This window comes from Siphateles boraxobius, unplaced genomic scaffold (assembly GCF_051911475.1).
Source record: "Siphateles boraxobius isolate OS27281-9 unplaced genomic scaffold, OSU_SipBor_1 6, whole genome shotgun sequence".
Taxonomy (NCBI): domain Eukaryota; kingdom Metazoa; phylum Chordata; class Actinopteri; order Cypriniformes; family Leuciscidae; genus Siphateles; species Siphateles boraxobius.
In genome coordinates, this window is record NW_027509186.1 from 29558904 (window position 1) to 29583530 (window position 24627).

A 24627-nucleotide genomic window follows, 5' to 3' on the forward strand; every position below is an offset into this window, starting at 1 on the left:
AGTTAAACATGTCCTGCTAGCCAGGGCCTAAAAACTACATTTTTGCCACACCCGCCAGTGGCTGGTGACTTAAGAAAATTTACAGACCATAAATATTTTTTTACCGGCCATGAAACATGCATGTTTTTGCAAAAACAGGTAGTAATGACACCAAATTGTTAGATACCAGTGATAATTCTTCACTCTCTATTCCAATTTCGATACCACAGCTACTATAAAACTACTGTAAAACTACTATGAATTTAAAACATTATTGAAGACGAATAAACAGTCAGTACAAATACTACAGACCAAAGATACAAAAGAAATAAACTGTTTTCAGGTAAAATTCTCAGGTACGAAGGTCTAACAGTAGTTTTTAGGTAGAGAAATGTAATCAAATGTACAGTAAAATCACACTGCATAGTCTTGACTGTTTAAATTAAACATAGATTTATTCTTATTATAGTTCAAAAAGCTATTCAGACGAGCAGTGAGTGATTTTTTTTTCTGTCTTTTGTTGTTTGATTAACATTAGCGACACAGACAGCATTAGGAATATTAGGCCTCTGTCACTTTAAGACTTGTATGGATCCAATATACTTTACAGGTGTTTTCCTTCTCAACCATTTACGTTAACTTAAGACATACCTGACTATGGTCATTACCTTGTGTGAATTTGTTCTTTCAAGCACAAGAAGACGTGAAAGAGAGCTAAATTCAATATTCACGTGCTGAGTCACAGCTTTCTCGGCGTGTGCTCAGATGTTTGTGCACAGAAACCTTCCCACAGTGAGCGAGTAACAGATTGAGTTCCCTTTCGCGTCTTCTTGCCCTTGAATATTTAAATGATCAAGGCTCAAACATTCGTGACGACACAGCACTGGCTCGTCAACTGTCCCAGCGTTGTTCGTGTTCCAATAACATTGCATTGTTAGAAATCAATCAAAATCCAAAATCAAATTGTGCATCATCATCTCTGTGGCACAACAATGTGCTATTACTTTCAGAACATGTAGGCAACAGCTTAGAAATATTTCAGAACACTGTAGCAGCCGCATGTGCATGCGTGTGGCCCCACGACAACATCTGCACTTCATGACCGAGATGATCTTTCCCATGTCCTGCTCTCGCTCTTCCTATCTCTGTGTGAGATATCCTCCAGACACTTAAACACATTTTCCTGAGCATCATTATTCACTGCTAACGCTCCTGTGCTCAGCAGCCCTGTGTGGAATTTCATTTGGGATTTGAAAGAGCTCTCATGGAGATGGAGCCAGGGACATTTTGTGAAATGTATTTGTTATCGGACTAGCATCATGTCAGGTCAGAATAAGAGTAAGAATGGCTCCAGCTGCGGTTAAAAGGTGGTGGCTGGAAAAGCTGTGCAATTTGGGTGATGTCATTCTTTTTTCTCACTGTCTACCTCATGCATTTACACTAAAACAGCAAAAATGTGACTTAAGGCTGGAATAAAACTTCACAACTTTTAAAATCTAAGCTGAAGCTAAAAAATCCGAGTATGTGCCCATCATACACCGCAGAACCTGATTTCACCAAGTACAACATGATCCTGGAACAACATTCCAATCAACCAATAAGATTTGACAGTTTACAGTTTGTCAAGTTTAGGCTTACAACCAGGGTTAGGTACTTCTATATCATTGTTATTCAGTTATTATTTCTCTCTGATTTTAGAGATAAGTTATGGCTGTAAGGGTTAGGGGTAGGACTACATTTTCAGACAAGAATGTTGTTGCAAGATCAGCAAAATATTTTGACCCAGGAGTCAACATTTTGCAGTCTAACTCACCAAAATCAGGACTTGCCATAGACTACAAGATTTTCTGCAAAATCTATCAACTCTATCCAATATCTACAGACTGGCTTGGACTTTCAGCAACTAGTGTATTCCAGCCTTTACTGAGATATAGTGAGTCTGAGACAAAAGAAGGACTGGAGGAAGGAGGTTGTTGACAATATTTCCATTAGTCCAAGAGATTTCCAAAGCTGTTTCCTTTTACTCTACGTCCACCTCCTCCCATTCACTAACTCACAGCCCTCCTTCAGTTACTCTCTGGGAAGAACTCTGGGAATACACACTGTAGAACAGCTTTGGTAGAGATCAAGGTTTCTATGCATAGTTCTTGTGCATAGATCATCTGATGTCTGGGAGAGTGTGGAGAGACGGGACCCAGAGTCAGGAGGAGAGGGGTGAGTCTGGGACGCTTGCTTTGGCAGCAACCCATTGTATCTCAACAGCTTTTAATAGCACAGCAAAAGGAGGTGTTGACGTCATTCTCCTTCTGCCTTGGAGCAATGAGGCCCTGCATGTTAGCCACTTTCTGCCACTTTCTAGCTGAGGTGAAATTCTTGGCTTTGATCTTCTCACATTTTTGGATGGAGATTAAAGAGATGATCTGAGCAGTTTTGCCAAGGAGTTTAGGGCTGGACACTGGTACCGAGGGCATTGGCAATGCCTCCCGCACCTGAACAAGGTCTGACATTATAGTCATGTGAATCTCTTTCTGATCCAAGGATTTTAAATGATACAAGTAAAACAAAACTTTTGAACTGGATTGGGTGGCATTAGGCTTTGCACTAGGCATTGGATATTTTGAAGAGCTGGTCATGGCTATGGAGCTTCTGTTTAGAGGATACAAGCATGTGTAATGTGCTAGCTCCATTGCTTAAGATCAAAATCAACATCTCTGCAAAGGTAAAGCAGTTCTTTGAGTATGAAAATATAGAATTAGGCCTTGAACACTGACCCTATTAAACGGGGCTTTTCTGTATGCTTTTTGCTCTGCGTAGGTGCTTGTGTCTATGAATTTGGAGTTTGGGTCCTGTGGTCCTCTGTGGAGGAGAGCCAGGCCCCTTCGCCACTCCTCTGCAAGGCTTAAACGGTGAAAAGAGCTCTTTGTGCCGGCTGCACTGGAATGCCTGTTGAGCCCAGTGTCTTTAGGAAACAAACAGCCAAAGTCAACGGAACATTTGAGCAAGTGCCTGTTGGAATATTGTGTTCACTTGAGCCCCTGCCCTGCGCAGCCCCCTCAACAGACCAGAGAAAGAGTGACTCACTCTCAATAGTAGCCTTCAAGCCAGGAAATTATTAGTCTGATGCTGCGTTATTTGCACCCGAAAGTCAGTGTGTGCAAACCCCCCAAACCCCCTCCCCCCACTCTTTAAGGTGTGCTATTTTTGCCTAAAAGAATTGTGATTTATAATTTCAGATAAATTAATTAATAATCTCAGAATTGCAGCACTCATTATGTAACTTTATATTATGTGGCTTTCAATTTTGCAATTGTGACGATCTCATACCTTAAATTTTGTAATGTGGCTTTCAGTTACGCAATAGTGAAACGGGCTTCCAACCTTGTAGAAAATGCTTCTAAATTATTTTACTTTTTGTATTTCGAGTTATGAGCAGGTCCAGAATTAATTATTAAAAATTTTCGTTGCCGATTTGAAGGGAAATTCTGCGTAGTGACTAAAAAATAGTCAAATTACATTGTTCGACTAGTGGAAGACAAGATGAAATGTTTAAGACCTGTTTGGAACAGTCATTATTTTTGCAATTCTATTTGGTTTTATGAATTTACAAGCAAAAAAAGATTAAATAATTTCCTTTGAAGATTTTTGAAATTGTTTGACATTTGGTCTCTGCCTCTGTGAGAAGACATGGAGTGATGTGCCATTCTGCCTCATATGCCTCATCCCACAGGAAACTCTCTATCCGATAGGAAGTCTACATATAGACTCAACATGCAGCAGTGGTCCTCCTCTACTGCCATCCTGTTTGTCATGTTTCCTCTCTACTGTTTAGGGACATCTTCTAGTGTGATCTCCCCAGTCCCCACTAATATTGTTGATGACTGAATTATCACCGATGTTGATGTAATTAGAGGTGCTACTATGTGTTTAGATGAGCCATGTACTTGTGTCAGTATTTACCCTGCTGGGAATCCAATGATTTGGAACATGATAGCTGGTTTCCTAGACCAACTTAAGGTGGTCAAGCTATATTTTCGGAACGTGGTCAATGGTCAGCTTGTTAACTTATACCAAATTACCATCTTAGACCTGTTAGAAACTAGCTACCATGTTCCAAAACAACAACATCTTAAACTAGATTTTTCTCCAGCGTATGCCTGTGTAACCCCACCTCCTCTGGCTAGTTGTCAACAATATAGCTCTTTTTTTGTTCTTGGATTCTTATCTCAGGGTTATATATTTCACTGACGCTGACATGAGCATGCACAGACGCCTTTGATGGTGTTCTGGTGACCTTTGCACATTTGTCTTCACTATGCAGGTGGTCTGCCGGTTATTAGCTTGTAACCAAGCCTCTGCCTTTATCAACACAATGAGTGATGGAGAAACCAGCATACCACAGATTTTACGCAGCACTTTAAAGCATCCCACAATGCTAAATGATTAGGGCTCATATCAATCAGCTCACTAGCTACCTAGATTGTGAATCGTATATCTTGTACTCATATTTAGGCACTCGTAAGGACCATGGATCTACACATTGGGACACTGATCACTATTTTCGGCACCTTTACAACACCTTTGATGTACAGCTGGTATTTATGAACAGCAGCAGCACTTATATCTTTCTCACATTACTTAAAAAAAAAAGCTAATTAAAGTACATTGATAAATACTTTGTTTTTTACATATCCCTGCAATATGTCAGCTGTAAATTAATTATACATTTTAGTTACACTACCTTTTGAGTTGGTTCACTTGATTTATGTTTTGCACTTCAGAATTTCAGTTAAGGGAACATAGTGAGCACCTACTCTCTCATTTTTAGGGTGGATTGTGAGACTTTTTAGGGAGCGAATATTTCCGCTCAGTGTAAGGATTTTGCCGTTTAGACCGGCCTTAAAATGTCCGACTCCCTGATTAGTACCCCGACTGCTGAACTATGGAGCTGATTGAGATGCATCCTAAGTGTATTAGCAAGATTAGCTTTGATGCTAAGTTCTTATTAGCAATTTAAGAGTATGGACATGGGAAAATATTTGATTGTAAAAAACAACTTCCAAGTTGTTTTTTTAATTGGCGTGTTTAGACTTCTAGAAATGTTACATAATTTGAGTCTTAAATATATTGGGTGGGAGAACTTCTGCCCACACAATACTATTTTAAGTCACGTTCTATAGCCCAGTTCATTTTCACATTCCTCTACTTTGCAACATTTTTGTGGCTAGGTCTAAAGTCGGAAGAAGCTATTTAGTCAGCCACATCCATCGCTGTGTTTGTCTGTGGCCATAATCATACATTCACAGAAATGGCAGGATTTCTAATCTGCCCCTCAATTTCCTGTCTAGATATGCGCATGTATACTGTAGCACATATGTGTCCTGCTGCAGGGACAGATCTTAAACATGTGTGATGTTTTCTTCAGTAATATCCTCTAAAGTTTGGCATCTTTGGATATGAAACGGAGGCCTTAGGCATTGTGATCACGGATGTCGTGCAAATCGAGTTCAGTAACAGCAAACAGCTGATAAGACATTTGTTTATTATTACATAGTATGATATACGAAACTGGCAACATGTTGCAGTTATTCAGCTGTGTGTGCAGCAAATGACTGATATTTTTCGTGTTTAGTGAGATTATATAATTGTTTTAATTTTATGCATTCAGCATTTTTCCCCTCTGTTCATGACCCTATATCAGAACAGACGCAGTTTTGAGAAGCACAATAGAGCTCAGAGCTTACCACCAGGTGGAGTTCTCTGAGCAGGCACTTCACAAAAGATAACCAACTAGCTATTGAAAAAGCGCATTATCTCCCCCTTTCTCTCTCTCTCTGTCCCTGTACTTTTAAGCTCAACTAAAATTCCACTGATGAATAATCCACAGTGCCTCAAGGCAGGAACTAGAAAGCTGTTATTACCCTATAACAGGACTCGCTGCAAGCGTCTTTACCACATTTCCTCACTCTCTTATAAACCAATTACAAATTTCTTCTCCTTCAGCATTTCCTGAGAATACAGAATATTATCTTCAAGGGAAATCCTTTAAGTGAACCTCAGCAATATTTACGAGAGTGTAGATCACATGTGGTGAAACATCTATATTCCAAAAAGCACTATCATGTCTTTCCATTCAGAGATCTACCATTAATCCGTGGCCTCCTTCCAGCCCACAGTGCTGTCACTTTGAAGAGCTGAATGTTGTGTCATCCACCTTTCAAAACAATCCAACATCTCTTCTCTAAACTTGATACTAAGGGAGTATGAAACCCTCAGGCATTGAAAAAGTTCGAAAGAATAGTCTCACTGGAAACATTTTCTTAGACTTTTTTTCTCGTTTTAACATTTTTTATGGTGTCAAATATTTTTCAGACTTTTTTCATATAATATAATATATTGCAAATACAAGGGTGATCAGGAGGGATCTTGCATCACCCTGAAGTTTATTCTACAATAAAAAACAGATGGATGTAAATTATTCCACTTATAATGCGGCTACTTGCCACACAAGTAAATAATTAGGGATTGTTTACACGACACGGTTTTGCGTTTTCAACTAAAAACGTAAAACTTTTACGACAACATCGTTTTGAGTGCATGAAAACGCAAAATTTTGAAACCGGTCTCCGTGTAAACAAAAAAACGTGAATCTCTGAAATCGATGACGTTATGCACATGCATATTACGTGTTCAATCCATAGTGTTTCATTCCCATCTAATGGCCTGGCAGCAGAATACAGCATTTTTAGTCATATTCGGGGATCTGTGTGTATAGGGATCATTTTGACAATGGTGTCGTCAGTACGCGGAAAACCTAAAGGAAAAACTTCTTCGATTTAAGCATAGCTATCGTTGTCATGTAAAATGTCATGTTGAAATTTTTAATTAGGTATTTAAGTGCAAAGCTTCCGCAGAGAGAGCAGATGCTAGCAAACGGCAAGTTCAAATTATATTGACATTTGAGGGATACGGTACAGTCATTCCATTTATTACATGGCATTTCGCCACATAAATTTATTTAGGGATAAGAGATTTTAATATGAGATGAAACTGTTTTAAAATCTTACCTGTTTGTTATTTTATAATCCATTACAGTGTACAAAACAGTCGTTCCAAAATGGCAGCAACTGTGTTTGTATGAAGCGAGAGCGATTCCGCGATACCCAGATGACACAATTAAATAATTGTGCACAAAATATTGATTTGAGTTTTAATATTGTATTAGCTCCCCAAACAAAAAACTTCCACAAAGAAAAATCGTTCCTAGCAAGCGTAAAGCGCTGACTTCAGTAACCCGGATGAGCCTGTGATGGGCGGATCGATCCTGAAGTATCGATACTTCGATACTGACGTGGTATCGAAAAGGATCGATCCTCACACAAAAATATCGATCCAAATGTGTTTTTTTTTACCAGTAATTTTTTATTAATTTAGCATGCAATTCAGTGCGTAAAATAAGCTTCTAAGTGGAAAAATAAGCGAATGTTAGCGGGTAATTGTGTAGGATAGAACCTTTTCTCCTAGTCATCTGTATACAAGACGAAACCAATCAATCACAGAGAGCGTTCGATGCTGGTGCTTCGCTGAGCTCACAGGCCCAGTGCGTTTGGGAAACGAAGCCTTGCTTAGATGACAGAGAAACAATCGGGAGTTATTTCGCAATAAACAAACCAAAACTGTACATAATGGTTTAAAATGTTGACGTCAGTAAGATCTTTTTAATGAAATTAATATTTTTATTCAACAAGGATCGATACATTAAATTGATCAAAAGTGACAGTCAAGGGTTTTACACTGTAAAAAAAAATCTACTTCATATAAATGCTGTTCTTTCAACTTTGTTCATCAAATAATTCTGCATAAAATGTATCATGGTTTCCAACAAAATATGAAACTGTTTTCAACATTGATAATAATAAGAAATGTTTCCTGAGCAGCAAATCAGCATATTAAAATGAATTATCATCATGACTGGAGTAATGATGCCGAAAATTTAGCTTTGATCACATGAATAAATTACAGTTTACTAGGGCATAGAAAACAGATAGCCTATGTTAAATTGTTAAATTGTAATATTACAGTTTTTACTAAGAGAAATAAAAATCTTACAGACCCCAAACCTTTGAACAGTAGGCTAGTACTATAATTTGGGTAGTTTTGTAAAAGTCACTGACTAATTAAAGGGGAGTTGAGAGCACAGATCACAAAATATTTAGGCCTAGTAGTCATGAAAACGTGTTCAGATTTAGCATATTAATGATGCATTCACCTCATAAATCATGACACACTGCTGTAAGTGCATACAAGTTCAAATGCATGCTTTTAAAATGAAAAAGTATCGGTATCGGTATCGATATCGGCGATACTGGCCCTGTATTTACTTGGTATCGGATCGATACAGAAATTTGCAGTATCGCACATCACTTGTGTTATCAATTTTTACAGGTCATTATCGGGAAATAACGTACCACTGGATGGCACGATTGACCAATCAGAATCAAGTATTCCACAGATCTGTGTAATATAATATAATGTAATTTAATTTGTGTAGTGATTTTCATAAAAAAAGTTTGATTATTATAAGAAACAATATTATGTTTCTATGTAGATAACATAGATATTGATTCGAAAAATTATTTTTAGAAGTGTGGATCCAAACATATGATTTGTTTCTTCACTTAGTTACATGTGAGCTACAGTTTGGAGTAAGTGAGCAGCTACATGCCAGACGTACATGCCTTCGATCGACCACATCTCTTCATCTTTTTTCCATTGCGCTCTTCAGGCAGTGTGCAGTGTCAACAGAGACTGCTTTCCTATTTAGAGAGACAATACAAGCCTTTATGCTTCAGTTGGAAAAATGTGCTGTCCTTCACATTGTTGTGTCTGGTAATACGTGAGTGTTTGCAAATTGGAACAGATTCAAACTCTGTATAAAGACACTAATAGGGAAATGTGACTCAATGCCTTTTTATTTTGTGCAAATTGGCTTTGATGAGCTAAGAGGCATGTGGCAATACAAGAGTTTTGGAGTGTGATCAAACCCAATCTCAGTCTGTCGGATCTTCTGTCTGTCTGCCTCATAGTCTTTGTATATTTCCTGCATGACCTACAAATACATCAATTATTACTCACTTGTGTTTGCTTCAACTTGTTAGGCTTCCTCTCTTGTTCATCTTTCACTGTAATTCGCCGTCTTTCTTTTTTCTTTTATGGAGCTCCATCCTTTTATTGACCAACGCAGTAACATCTGTTATCAGGACTGCCAACAGGCAGGAATGTGGGATTTAGCTCAAAGCAGCATGTATAGACAGGTCCGTGCTGTTTTGAATAGGACCAGGTATCCTCTAAATGAAGATGTAGAGAGACTAGAGAGACAGAAAATAGCACAGTTACATTTTCTGAGGACTTTGATGCTGTAAAAGCTTGATCTTAATGCTCAAAAATGGAGGCGTTGTGTTTGTTGGACACCTGGAGGAAGGTAAATTTGTTGTATTTATTTTGTATTTCACCTTTTAAACAGCATATTTCTTATTTAATTTTTTAAAATTTTTGATGGATACATGCTCGGTTGTTAAATATTTAAAACATCATCAGGATTTCATGAGCAGGTCATTTAGTTTGTAGATCCAGTTTTTGAATTATAAGGCCTTTTTGTTCAGGTGAAGTGGTTTAAAGTATTAAAAGGTTGGATTTGTGTGAAATTTGATTCAGTGCCGAGCAATTTAAATTCTGCAACCTTCCAAAAAGTGTTTTTGTATCTCATAACAAAGGTGCTATCATCGAATCTCAGACTAATTACTGTAATTACCTCAGATTATGCAGTTTCGGGTTTCACTGAATTCATTTCACCACAAGCCTGTTTCTAGATCAGAGGCTGCAAACGTTAGAATACATAACGCAGTTCCGCATGTGACTAGCCAACAGGTAAATGTATAAATTTAGCCATTGGAGGGATATGTTCTGCTCTGGTTGGAGTCAAAGACAGCACAGTGAGTAAGAGCACTGGAATGTCAGGGCAGGAAGGTCTGTGTGCGTGTATGTGTCAGGTCTCAGAGGAAAAGGCAGCTTACGGCCGATGAGAGTCAGTGTGAGTTGGGCCGACGGGGTAAATCAGTGTTATCTGTTTGCAAATGCCATTTGTATGAGTGCAGGCTCTATTTGTCAGGGCAGTGAGTCAGCTGAGGATGCAGACAGGGAATGCCAGAGGCTGCATGTCTGCCACTTGCACTATTGTGTGTGTACTGTGGATACTTGCCTGGCATAGGATAGTTATGTACTATAGACAAGACACCAGTTAATGAGAATATATGTGAAGGAATGTAAAGTGGTTCCAAAAAGGGAACGCTCACTCACCCAAAATTAATATTCTGTAATCATTTACTCATCCTCAAGTCAGGCCAAACCTGTATGATCTTCTTTCATGTAACACAAACAAAGTTAGTAGAATGTCCTAGTAGCCTTAAGAATAAGAAGTTACTAACAAAACCGAGAGATATAGGTGAGGATTGTAAACTGATTAATATGATACGATTTGTAAGGTCGCATCAACACTGTTTTTGTCTCTTGCAGGATTCTCATGTCCCCGAGCGAGTAAGTGACACACTGGTCATGGATAGTTTGAACCAAAATCTTAGCAGTGGACATCAGTCTCATCAGCAGCTCCAGGTGAGATCGAACTTTACTTAAAATGTGTGACAACTAATACATTCATACTCTTATTTGATAAGTAATATAACTTTTATTATATATGAATTATTATTAATATGTAGGCCTATAGTAAATTTATTAAAGAAAATAGGCTAATACTTTTATTCAGCAATAAATTGATCAAAAGTGACAGTAATGACATTTATAACTTTACAAAAGATTTATATAAATGCTGTTAATCAAAGAATCCTGAAAAAATGATCACAAAAATCTTAAGTATAAATATTGTTAAAAAAGAAATGTTTCTCTAGCACCTAATCTCTCTCACATCACACACACGCACATATATTTAAAACATCAAAAATTGTACAAAAAAATGTATATATATATATATATATAAATATATATATATATATGTGTGTGTGTGTGTGTGTGTGTGTGTGTGTGTGTGTGTGTGTGTGTGTGTGTGTGTGTGTGCGTGTATGTTTGTATGTGACCGTGTTTTCGTATATATATGGTTTATAAGGACACAAATATGTATAATGACACGGGTATTACAATGTAAACATGGTTTACACTTTTTATGTCTTCGTAAACCAAATAGCGTAGAAAACATAAACAGTGTTGTTTTTGTTGTTGTTTAATTCAAAAGATGCTGAAAGTTTTCGGTGATGGGTAGGGTTAGTGTAAGGGCATATAATATACATTTGTACACTATAAAAACCATTACGCCTGTGAACAGTCCCTGTTAAGTGTGTGTGTGTGTGTGTGTGTGTGTGTGTGTGTGTGTGTGTGTGTGTGTGTGTGTGTGTGTGTGTGTGTGTGTGTGTGTGTGTGTGTGTGTGTGTGTGTGTGTGTGAGAGAGAGAGAGAGAGTAATGCTATTTTTGTACTTGTTTATTTATACATTAAGAATAGAACAAAAAATAATATATGCCGTTATATATATTTTTTTCTATTTTTTGGTATAAGTTAAACTTCAGCTCAAAGAGTAGAAAGCTTTTTGTCCTCATTAATGATTTTTACAGTTTGTATGACAGTAAGAAGGTAAATCCAGTTCTAACAGCGACACTTTTGTTCAGCACAGAGGGAGCTTTTGTCTGGCAGAAAGGATTGAGTGTTCATAATACGATGTGACAGTCAAAGTGTGAAACAGACCCTTGGGGACATCATTGCCATCTTCACCTTCTGCTTCAACATGGCTGCCACGTATTACTCCTCGTGATAGATAATCCATGGCAGATGTGTTGATGGTCTTACTTATGAAAAACAATGATCATCTCTCACTCACATCCTGCAAACTCTGCCTTAACCGAATAGACTAATTACCTCCTGCTAATCTTGTTTAAGCAGCCTGGTTTATCCTAAACTCAAGCGTATACCGCAGCCCTGAGGTGATGATATGTCTTTAGCAGATATTTGCAAAGGTGGGTGCACAGCAATTATCTGAAAGGCTGGCGTACGGTTAAAAATAATATGCCTATATTGCATGAGTCTGCGCAAAATGAAATCCTGTGCATATTGTTCCTTGAACAGAATTTACCATCAAAACAAGTGGATGGATTCAGCAAATTTTCAGTTGAAAAATGATGTCATTCATTGCATGATAGCAGAATTACAGGGTACAGTCTTCCATTCCCAGTCATTACCAATTCTCCCTGTTGCCATGACAACCTCCTCCTTGCTGAACATTTAAGTTTAGGAGGTCTACTCTCAAGATGCAACTGAAGGCTCTTCTGGGGTTGAAGAGAATAGTAAGATGAGCACCCTAACCGCCTGCCTCAGCTTGAATTATTACTTCGGAACTTCTTATTGTTGTGAAATATCAAATCATCACTGTATTTATAATGTTTTTTATCAGCAGTGTAAAAAAGGCTTTTACCTCTCAGATCAAACACAAACATTAAAAGCAGCAATTCTGACTCCATTGTTGACACCATCATTTAAAGGCCTCATGACTTTTCCTGCTGTTTGTGATTTAATGAAAAAGCATTACGGATAAGGATTTTAAAAAAAATGTTTATCATTTCTACCCAATGCTCTATTTTAGTTTTTAGCAGTTTTAGTAATTTTTTTTTACAAATGCAAATAATACACTAATGTTTTACTATTTTATTAATGTACATGACTTGTCCAGGTCTAAATATCGCACTTTTAAAATTGGACTTTCTAATATATCCAGGTTTTTCAAGACATTTAAAAGGAAAAACTCAATTAGAAATATCAAATAGATTAGAATCTCAATTAGAATTAAAAAAATGTGTTGCTTAACTTATTTTAATTCATGTATTTTATATTATGTCCTAGCTGCTCTTTTCCATACAGAATGGAAAAGAGCAGTTTGGACATTCTGCTAAATGAATCCTGTTGTGTTCCACGCAAGAAAGAAATGCTTTCTTCATTATAGGCTACACTATACAAAAACAATTATGCAAAAAGAGTAAATCAGAATAGATATCCAAAAAACTGTAGGTGAAAAGTTCATGGATGCCATACTACTTCCACTAAAATTCCGAAATGCGCTTCTGTTGACCAATTTTATTATCCCATGAGGCCACGGGAGAGGAATTGTGAATGGTGGGTATAGCCTATCCATAGATGAGCCTATCCGCCTTAATTTGCAGTGCGGAAGCTATTATCTGTGAATGTGAGATTTCAAATTCATTTGGTTAATATCTAATGGTAAATAAAGAAGAATGAAAAAAAAATGCAGACTGTTGGCACTACAAATAAGTGTGTGTATGATTATGATGATAAATTAAAATAATATGATGACAAAATATTAGTTTGCAATATCAAGCAGCATAACGGACAGTTTTTGTACAGCTAAAATAACTGGAAACGGATGTCACCGGAAGCCTTGCTCATTCAAGTAACAAATGACCGCACCCGCTTTTACATTAAAAATAAGGTGTAATTGAGTAGGCTACCTACTCAGCTTTCCGAAATATAATAGCTTTCTGACAGTCTAAGTCGTATGGATTTAGAAACACATGAGGATGAGACAACGTTAAAATTTTTAATTTACGATACTTTTTAGAGCACTCCACTGGATTTGTTTGAGACTGGGAAAGCACTGAAGTTCCAAGCAGAGCGCCCCCATTTGGTCAGCCTAGGAAGTGGCCGTCTCAGTACAGCCATCACCCTCTTACCCCTGCCCGAAGGTAAGGTTATAATATAGGTATATATTTATGTTCACTCTTTAGTTTAGGGTCCGATTCTCACTGTTAACTAACTATTAACAATATCTTAGTAATATGCATGCTAATAAGCGACTAGTTCATGAGAATTGGATCTTAAACTAAAGTGTTACTATTCATAATAATGATATTATTATATTATCATACTATAAGAAACAGTATACTGCAGTGGACTGAGTTTTTCGAAATGTTTGCAATCTTTTCTCCAAGATTCTCCATTTTCAAAATATGATCCAATAATGCAATTGTTTGGGAAGAAATACAAACCTTTAGTATAATATAGGCCTACACACAGATGGTCAAATCCCCTGCATCACCTCTGTGTTGTGATTGAAAAGCTAATAACCCAACCCGGAGCCTTAAGCAGCATGGGGTCTTTAAAAACACCCTATCTTATTTAGAGAAACCCCCTCCTTCGCTAACCTCCCACCATCATCTCCACCTACTTACTTTCTCTGATACTGACAAGCCATTCATACCAGTGTCTCCTTTATCAGTGTCCATCTGCCTGTATTCCTCAGAGACACATGGTGTTATCATGAAGGCTATGAAAAGGGCACAGGAGAAGATGTTTTGAATGCTTATTAATTTTTTTTAGTCACTGTGCACTGTATTAATATTATAAACTGAGCTTGTGTGATTCTGAGGTCCTCTCAGGTCACAGGCTTTTATCTCGTGCCTGATAACAGATGAGGGTGGATGGGGGCCGATGGGAAGCGGGTTGATGAATGTGGTTCTTCTCTCTGACAAAGAGCAGGCCAACATCAGGGATTTCGCTTCAGTTTAATTTAACATTATAGGCATCACACTCTGCTGGAAGATGATAAATTACACACACATTGTTTATGTTTGAAATAATATATAATTTTTATTTATGGGCGTTTCTTCAACTATTTGCACGTTCCATCTCTTAAAACATTACTCACACTCTTACTAGTTTATTGAATATCCACTTACAAGTGAATACATTTATTATAATTTTGTACATAATTCACATGCGTCTTATACTTATATCAAGCTCTTCATTGACAATTTTATCCTCTTAGCAACTTAGTACACAAAATTGTAATTAAGTTATGATTTTTAAAAATCTCTATAAAGTATTGTTTGTAATAGACAAGATGCCATAGTCAATATTTCTGTAAAAATGTATATAAATCATTTTGACACAATATATTTTGCAATGGTTTATGATGATTTTAGTTTATTTTATTAGATTATTATTACATTATACATATTGTTATGCTGGATTTTCATTGGACATCTGATGAGTGTTAAGGCTATAAAATCTATACAGATACCGTTCAAAAGTTCAAAAGGGTCAGTCAATTAAAAAAAAATCCTTATATTCAGCAAGGGTGCAAGAAAATGATCAAAAGTGACAGTAAAAAAAATGTATAATGTACAAACGATTTCTATTTCAAATAAATGCTGTTATATTTAACTTTTTATTCATCGAAGAATCGTGAAAAAATGTATCACGGTTTTTACCGTTTTAAATTTTAAGCAGCACAACGGTTTTCAACATTGATAATAATAAATGTTTCTTGAGCACAAATTCAGTATTTTAGAATGTGATGCTGAAGACTGCTGAAGTAATGTCTGCTGAAAATTCAGCTTTGCAGTTTCAGGAATAAATTACATTTTGAAATTATTAAAATACAAAACTATTGCAATATTACTATTATTTTACTGTATATTTGATCAAATAAAGGCAGCCTTGGTGAGCATAAAAGATACTTCTTTAAAAAAACAAAAAACATCAAAAAAACTTTCAGACGACAAACTTTTTGAACATTAGTGTGCATAAAAGTAAAATAGACATAAAGGTGCCTGAGTTATCATTGTCCGCTTTCCAAACTTCACCTGAGTAGTACTTTCAACCCGAAATTGTCGCTGGTACATGTTATCTGAGAGCAAATAATCTTTGAAATCAACATCCTGTGGGGGTTGTTTGTTTTAGGCAAGACCACTCTGGGTCACGGAGCCATGGACATCAGCATCCAGGGCCCAGGGATCGCAGCTCAGCATTGCTTTATCGAGAACAGGGCTGGAGTCATCACTCTGCACCCCTGTGGAAACCAGTGTAGCATGGACGGACTACTGGTCACCAAACCTGTGCGCCTGTCTCAAGGTAGCTTTTGTTCATTTACAATAGTTCAATCCTTCAGGACTTCATTCAAATGAAATATGGCCAAGAATTTCAGTCATTACTTGGTGATCCGCATCAGTCACGCCAAAATTCAAGCATGAATCTGAAGTGTAAAATCTATGAAAGGGAAACAATGCACCCAAACCGAAAGGAAGTATGCTCCTCCTCTGAGTCTTTTGTCTGAGGGAACAATTTGACTAAACAGGTTGGGGGGAGGGGTGTGTTTGGGGTAATCTTCATTGTGTGAGCTTCCAGTGTTTCACTATTGTTCAATACGTTTGCTCTGAAATATTTCGTTTAATGATCATAGTAAAAGTCTCATTTATTGCAGCCCATGTTTTTATTATCTTCTATGTGTAAAGTCATAAAAGAGCAGGAACCTGTGGAAAGAATGTTAAATGCGGTAAGTGAAACAGAACCCCCCTCTTGCCCCCCACCCCCTGACATGCAGAGATTGGAGGCTCTGACTCAGGGGTGAGCAATTACACCTCCTCCTTCCCATCCCTAATCTGAGAGGGAAATTTGTTGCACCAGTGACGGAGACAGCTGTTCAACTTTACCACCCATCAGTGCGAAAGCGTGCAGGGGTTCAGTGACTTCAAAAGTGCTCGGATACAATACACCACCTCTGGGTTGCTATTCGCTGGACAGGATTATATTTCTGTGGAGATGTATGGTTTATAGTGGAAGCCTCCTCACTACGACTGCGTGCACTGGACAGCTATTTGCACTGTTTCAAATTAACAATAAAGAAATTTTTATCCATTAAGCATGGGGAATAATTGATGAATACTCCATGAACAAAGGATTTACCACGACCAAGCAAGTCAGTCTCTGCATGCTACAGTTGTAGTATAAAGCCATGTGCTTTCCCATTTAAAGGGACAGCTAGTTACAGATGGGACGCTATGTTGACCGTTTGGATTTAAAAGTAAGTGTATAAAGACCTAATAATTTTGTTTGAGTAGTGAATAATTCAAAATAGATATTTAAAATCAGCATTGCCGCAGACAAATCTCAGATATAAGCTTTTTATTAGATACGTTGCCTTTACAATGTACCATTGCATCATGTTGTTATTTTAACATGTACTTCTTGAAAGAAATGAATACTTTTATACAGCAAGGAAGCATATAATTGATAGTGCTAGTAAAGAAATGTATAGTGTTACAAAATATTTATATTTAAAAATGCTGTTCTTTTGAAGTTTCAGTTTAAGTTCTGAAGTATCAGGTGACACCGAAGACTGGAGTTATGATGCAGAAAATTCAGCCTTAACATTACAGAAATTACATTTTAAAAATATATGAAAATAGAACAATTGTAATAATATACAATATGGCTGGGTTTTTATCAAATAAATGCATTCTTTGTGAGCAAAAAAAATTTATCAAAAAATTTATCAAAACAGAAAATAGATGGATGATAGGAATAGGATAACTATAACTACACGAAAATAAATATAATATTATCATAATATGTGAATACACAGAACGCATAACCCACAATAAACCGGTCCAAATCTTGCAGAGAGGTTTTCTCTTCCATGTTGGCCGAGGCATGAGTGTGTGTGTATAGTGTTACACTTCTATTCCTGGTCAATGTGACCCAAGAGTGCTGCTAATCCTGTTTCTATGCAGCCCTTCCTCATTCTCCACACACTGTTTGCTCAGTCTGACTATCCACACATGCTTTTATTTGTCCTGAACGTATACTGGCAACCCTGCTGGAATAGTTGATGGAAAGATAAGGCGATTTCTCCTTATTATTCTGCTTTAAGTACCCTGTTGTTACCATGTTCATACATAACCTCCCCTGAACTAAATGTAAAACCATCTGCTCAAGAAATGGCCTCCATCTAAGAGGCTGGTCCATGTCTTGAAAGTCTTTTTTGTGTATCATCTACATTTTACATCCAGAAAGATTTGTTACAATGCATTTTCATAGCCTTCCCATGATATTAAACATATGGTGTTATGATCATTGTGATGTATATTATTTATATTTATCTTTGGGACACATAAGCTGTATCATTTATGGCTGTGAGCCACATGATCTCTGGTATCTGTGGAATTGGGGAAAGGTTAGTATGAAAAACTGGGTCGCTTTAGTTTTTGACCTTTCCAGACGCAGTAAAACTTAATGCCATGGCAACCGTTGAGCGTTCTTTTTGGCATTTTTGTCTTGACGTCTTCTGTCTCCTGTTCACATTCCTGCAATGGGTTTGACACAGATCCAACACTTTTATTTTGACTGAAAGTGCATGAGGTAGATCTGTACTGCTCTGTTATCAGTAGTTTGGATAACAACTGGTGTGAATAACTCTGTCAAAAATAACCAAACTTTTTATGCAGCCCTTTTCATCACTGTGATATAACAAGTCAAGATGAAGAACTGGATCTCTGAGTCACTATTGTTTCTTTTAGATGAAATTTGAACTCTTCCCACCATATTTGTGATGCACTACTGGCTTCGTGCTATACAGGAAGGTACTCTGTTTTTGTATTGCTTTCATGTGTTAGAAAATGAAGAGATATGGCATTTTAAACTTATTTATAAAGCTTGGTACTTTTTATTGACTCATGTTCTATAATGATGTCTGAGAGACCCAGAGGGTCTTGCCTAGCTCATAAAACACACTTAACATTGAAGGATAAAGAACTAAATTGTAAACTAAATTATTTAAATGATATATAATATATAATTATTAATAATTATATATATAAACATTAGATATAATATGATATACCCCATCCATTTATTTTATAAAATCTATTTTGATACATTATACATAAATTATTTAAAAAAAAACAAAAAATGGAAAAAAATATTTATAATAAATTATACAATTATAATAACAATATTATTACTTAATTATATTATATAAAGTTTTTTAATTACGTTATATATATAATTAATATATTGTAAATAATATATTATAATTTATTTAAAAATATACTGTATATTTAAGTATTTTAACTCAAATAAAAATATAAGATAACAAATAAACAAATAATCTTTATTTTAAAAATGACCTTCACTGCTATGTCATTAATTTATTACTTGTCAGGTGATTTTGGCATGGTTTCACTTGCACTTTCTTTAATGAGCTTGGCTTCTCACAGTGCAGTTATGGATGTTGTAGGAACTGTGGGGAATCAATCTCTCTGATTAATGTTGGGGAGACGGGCTGTGCATGGGGAACAGACACTTTCCTGCTGTGCTTTCCAGATTCACGCGCCTCTCTCCACTCTTTGTCATTCGCCAGTGAGGCCTGTCTTCTTGCAAATGGCCTCATGAATTTGATTACAAAATGGCTCTTAGTCATGCTTTGCTGGGGATGTCATCTATGACAAGGGGAGGTTATTTAGTGGTTTTGCTCTTCAAAGCAGGCCACACTGTTCTGGAAAATGTGTCTTATTTCAACATAATTTAAAAAATGAGTCATCTGTATGCTTTATACTTTTTGTGCAATATTTTTCTGTTACTCCAAAGTTGCTGCAGATATATAGTGGTTTTGAAATAGAGGCACTCACTATGATAATGGAACTCTATGATAATAAATTCTTGTCAGTTCACGATTCCTTACTCTTTTTAAGGTTGTGCTTCTTTAAAGAATTTGCATTTTTTAAAATGCCCCTATTATGCTATTTTAAAGGTTCCCAATTTTCGTTTGGATGTCTCCTACAATAGGGTTATATCCATCCAAGGTGAAAACAAAACAAAAATCTTAAATTTTCCCATTAAATACATTGCGCATAATTTCTTTTTTTATAGTGAATTAAGACTCGATAAAGGATTCAGTCTCTCTAAACCCCTCCTCTCTGAGAGCTTGCTCTGCTCTGATTGGTCAGATGGCCCAGTCTGTTGTGATTGGTCTACTGCTTACAATGTGTCTGGGAAATGAAACACTCATCGAAGATTCTTAGCTACAACTACTGTGTTTGAGGGCAGGACAAAGTAGACATTGTTCGCGGGCAGCAAATGAAGACCATAGGCTGACTTTATGCTAATTTTTTACAAACCTACGTAGATATGTTTCGAAAGTGAGACTGGAATTGCTGACGATTCGTTTCGGCAGTTCAGAATCAATTCTTTCTTTCAGTAGGCAATAACTTTTTGTCATGCACTTTGATCCTTAATACTTTGCAGACCTTTTACATTTACAAACAGCTATATTACACACTAGGTAATATTCGAGAGGGATACAAATTTCCTACCCTGCATGAATATGGACCCCTATGCATTGTTTGGTGTGCCTCTCGAGATTCAGATTCATGATTTGCAAAAGTAATCTTTAGACCTCTTTGGAAACCAGTTTTAAGGATTAAAAATTTGATCAGTTGATCTTTGGCATCTCACAAACGCACAAAAATAAAGAAATATATACTAGTATATATAAGCTGCCAGTGAAGGGAGATCTAAAAAAAAGTGCTGATTCAAAGTAACCGAACTGAACAAAAGGTTCACTGATTAACTAAAGCTTTACTACTGTTCATTTCTTGCACTTTCCAAACACAAATGTAAGGAAAAGGTCTGGATGAAATGTATTGGAGTAAAGGACTCAATTTTCTCTTTAAAATACAGTGAAGTAAAATTTAAGGTAAGAAAGAAATATTTAGTATAAAGTAAAAGTCAAGTGAATAAAAATGTGTAAAGTAGAACTTTCCAAAAATACCTTAGTATTATAAATGTATTTTTAGGCCTACTACACCTTGGTTTAAAAATAGGTAAAAAGGCCTCATTGAAAGGACCATGATCACATTTACACCTGCGGCAAGGGGCAGTGCCACAGGGGGCTGAAATCGTAATTCATAACATCTCCTTGACTTCCAAAAATATCTGTGTTAAAAGAATCCATAATGACTGTCAGAGAGAGGCCATCTATAAACAGTGGCAGGGGAAACACTGTCCATGTTTAACTTAAGATTTTACCCCTATTGCATTTTCAAACTCAGTGCCCCCTTCAGAACAGAATCATCTGTGGCTGTGGGCGGTTTGTGGGCTTGACGTCTGATGTTTTTTTAATATTGTAATTGGGCATCATTCAGTAGATGCTGGCAGCACGTCTTAAACGCATGGTGGCAGGAGCGTAGATCAATAGATAGATTCCCTCCTCAGCAGGTGTGATTCTTGGCTCATGTATTTTCCCTTGTGTGCTGTAGTGTTGTAGATTACCCTCCATCGCTGCACTCCATAAATCCACTTTCAGACTCTTCACTTTGCATTGTGGGTAAATCCATCAACCTTTGAGGCACTGTAGTGGCCAATCTGAAAATATATAATTGGTTTTCAGTGATTTTCACTGACACCTAAAGTGTTAAAATGCAGGTTGGTCATTCGCTGCAAGCTATATTTCTTCTTCATGAGACATTGTGTGTGTTTCATATTAACTTATGTAATATTACTGCACTATTCTCAGTATGGCAGACACCAAGGGGTTTTCTTACCTTCTTTAATGTTGGTATTAGTCTATCAATCATTTCCTGCATGCCAAGACTATATTAAATACAGACCTTTTCACTTTCTGCCACACATAAACAAAGACATTATATTTGATATCCCACTGTTCTCTGCATAACAGGAACTATGTGTTTCTGTGAAATGTTGCACTGTAAGAAAGCTTACAATAGTGCTCAACCACTTCCTGGAACTTTGCTCTTCATAAAAGTAGAGCTTGATAAAAGTTAACTGATATATAAATACAGCTGAACTATGCTCTGTAAAGAAAGTTGCTGCCTTAAATGTTTAAGTAAAAGCAACTTGGATGCTTAAGTCATTTTAACTTAAATTACATTAAACTGACTTAAAAAAATATTTGAATCTTTTATAACTTAAAAAAAGTTTTATTTATTTTATAACTTATTTTGATGAGTTAAAGCAATGTAAAAACATGTTGGCATAACTTATTGATCATAAAAATTATTTTCAGTATGCCTGAATAGTAATTGTGGTTTACATGGTTAGTAGAATTTAAAGGGTTAGTTCACCCAAAAATGAAAATTCTGTCAGTATTTACTCACCCTCATGTTGTTCCATCCCCGTAAGACCTACGTTCATCTTCGGAACACGAATTAAGATATTTTTGATGAAATCTGAGAGCTGGATCACTCCTCCATACTCCTCCATTGGCTTCTTCAGGGATTGAAACTTGCCAGCCCTGAAAAGTCATTAAAGACATCGTTAAAAAAGTCCAAGTGACTACTGTGGCTCAATCTTGAGTTTATCAAGCAAAGAGAATACTTTTTGTGCGCAAAAACTATCAAAAATAACGACTTTATTTCAACTATTTATTTCCTTCTCTCTGGGCCTCGAGTCAGTTCACTAGTTTAATGGAGTAAGCTTCTGTTGTTGTACGTCACACGCATCACACACATGACCAGCGTCGGCCAATAGTGAGCCTACGTGTGACGTAGCTCTACGCAATCATACTAAGTTAACTGACTAGAGGCCAACAGAGAAGGAAATGAATAGTTGAAACAAAGTTGTTATTTTTGTTTATTTTTGCGCACAAAAAGTATTCTCGTTGCTTGATAAACTTAAGATTGAGCCACTGTAGTCACTTGGACTATTTTAACGATGTCTTTAATAACTTTTCGGGGCTGACAAGTTTCAATCCCTGAAGAAGCCTATGGACTAGTTTGGAGGAGTGATCCAGCTCTCAGATTTCATCAAAAATATCTTAATTCGTGTTCGGAAGATGAACGAAGGTCTTACGGGGTTGGAACAACATGAGGGTGAGTAAATACTGACAGAATTTTCACTTTTGGGTGAACTAAAGGCAAATATGCTAAGTTTTTACAGTCACAGGGCTGTTGTGGCCTAATGGTTAGAGAGTTAGGGCGTTTTCACACCTAAAAGTCCGCACCAAGATCCGAACCAAAGTTCACGTTTTGATACATTTTATACTTTCAGAAAGTTTTGGTTTGGTTTCACACTGCAATTATGCGAGCGCACTAAAGAACTTTACGTGACATACTTGCGTCCTGTTGTCATCATCTATGTGGGCTGCATCTCGACATTGATTGGTTTGTAAACGGACGTGCGTCTGACGTCAGCGTGTTGTCAATTCGGCAGGTAACTATGACAACATGAATGAACAGACGCATATCGTTGCAACTGTATTGTTATTTTTTCGTTGTGCGAACATTTTATCGTCATCGGCAGGAAAGGAGAAGACTGCAAGCAATCATGCGATTATTATTCTTATGTCATCAGACCATACTTCAATTAAAAACCTCGTCTCCTCCTCTCCCCGTGTGCTATCACGACTCATTTTTCCTGCCACCTTCTGTTTTTTCGGCTATGTGGGAACCACCGGAACTTCCTGTAAAAGGTCTGAAAGTCCGAACCATACAGAAATGCTTTCACACTAGAAACGAACCAGACCTTTGTTCAGTTTGATCCGGACCGAGACTACCTCTTTTCGTCGGAGCAAATTTCATCTGTTTGGTCCGGACCGTGGTCCGGGGTAGGTTTCACACCTGTAATTTTGATTCGGACCAAACTGAAAAGTCCGAAAGTCCGGACCAAACAAGTTAGGTGTGAAAGGGCCCTAAGACTAGTAACCCAAAGGTTGCAGGTTTGATTCTCGGTACCGGCAGGAAACGACTGAGGTCCCTTGAGCAAGGCACCTAACCCCCAATCGCTCCCTGGGTGCCACTGCAGAAATGGCTGCCCACTGCTCCGGGTGTGCGGTTTGCAGTGATTGTGTGTTCACTCACTGCTCCTAATGTGTGTGCATTAACTTTTCACTTTCTTTTTTCTTTTTCTTTTTTTCCTTCTGTGTATTGATTGAATTGCAGTCTAAACTGTGGTCTGGAGCTCATTTGAGCTCTGCATGCTGCGCTTACTGCTGGTTTCCCTCATGGTGGAACAGTGAAGCCCAGCTATGACAATGCATGATGTTTATTTCGTTCAATGTTGTTTTGGGATATTTTGAGGCCCAGATAGACAGACAGATTTTCATTATTGGAGTCAGATGAAATAACGAGGTAACAACTATTAGAAAATGTATTTAATGTAATCTTGTTGTGTTGCGTGATAGATAGATAGATAGATAGATAGATAGATAGATAGATAGATAGATAGATAGATAGATAGATAGATAGATAGATAGATAGATAGATAGATAGATAGATAGATTGATTGATTGATTGATTGATTGATTGATTGAACCTTTTCTATTGAAGCAGTGCAGATGATTTGCTCAAGCTTGTTTGTCATCACAAGCACATGTTTACCACATTACTGAATTAGATGCTGTGCGTCATTTTAATGGTACAATGACAATTTGAGCGCAATGCTTGTAGTGTGATGTAGGAAGGCAGTGGAGCTGCTGTCTGTTTGTTTTTTAGTGGCTTGTTAACAATGATTGAGCTGTTCAGAGCGGTTCGTGTTGATGCAGTGGATACCACAGTTATTGTCTATAAAAACACTCAAATATGATTTCGACAAGGACCAAAACATGACATATGAAACAACATTTGGCTGATGTGGTTTACACCACAGACCTCAATATACTGTTGCTTCAAATAAAATATTTTTTGAGCAGGCATGTAAACAAGTCTTTTCATTAAAACACTACTGTAACTTTCCGTTCTACACATGTGTTTTGTGTATTATGATTTTCTTGTTTATTTTCACCTTG

The 24627-nt window shown here is 37.0% G+C and overlaps 1 protein-coding gene across 46 annotated transcripts in view; it reads left to right on the forward strand.

Annotated features, from left to right (window-relative positions):
* Positions 1–24627, forward strand: part of phldb1b (pleckstrin homology-like domain, family B, member 1b) — an 84260-nt gene that overhangs the window by 5003 nt on the left and 54630 nt on the right. For 11 of the 46 annotated variants that reach the window (XM_077208722.1, XM_077208757.1, XM_077208725.1 and 8 more), the window contains 3 exons: positions 10549–10644; positions 13666–13789; positions 15789–15959. In XM_077208722.1, coding sequence (XP_077064837.1) covers positions 10549–10644; positions 13666–13789; positions 15789–15959 — 391 coding nt within the window. Of the gene's footprint in view, positions 1–2062; positions 2194–9304; positions 9458–10548; positions 10645–13665; positions 13790–15788; positions 15960–16509; positions 16909–24627 lie in introns of those variants that run through there. The other 35 variants (XM_077208721.1, XM_077208723.1, XM_077208729.1 and 32 more) reach the window with 13 other exon arrangements.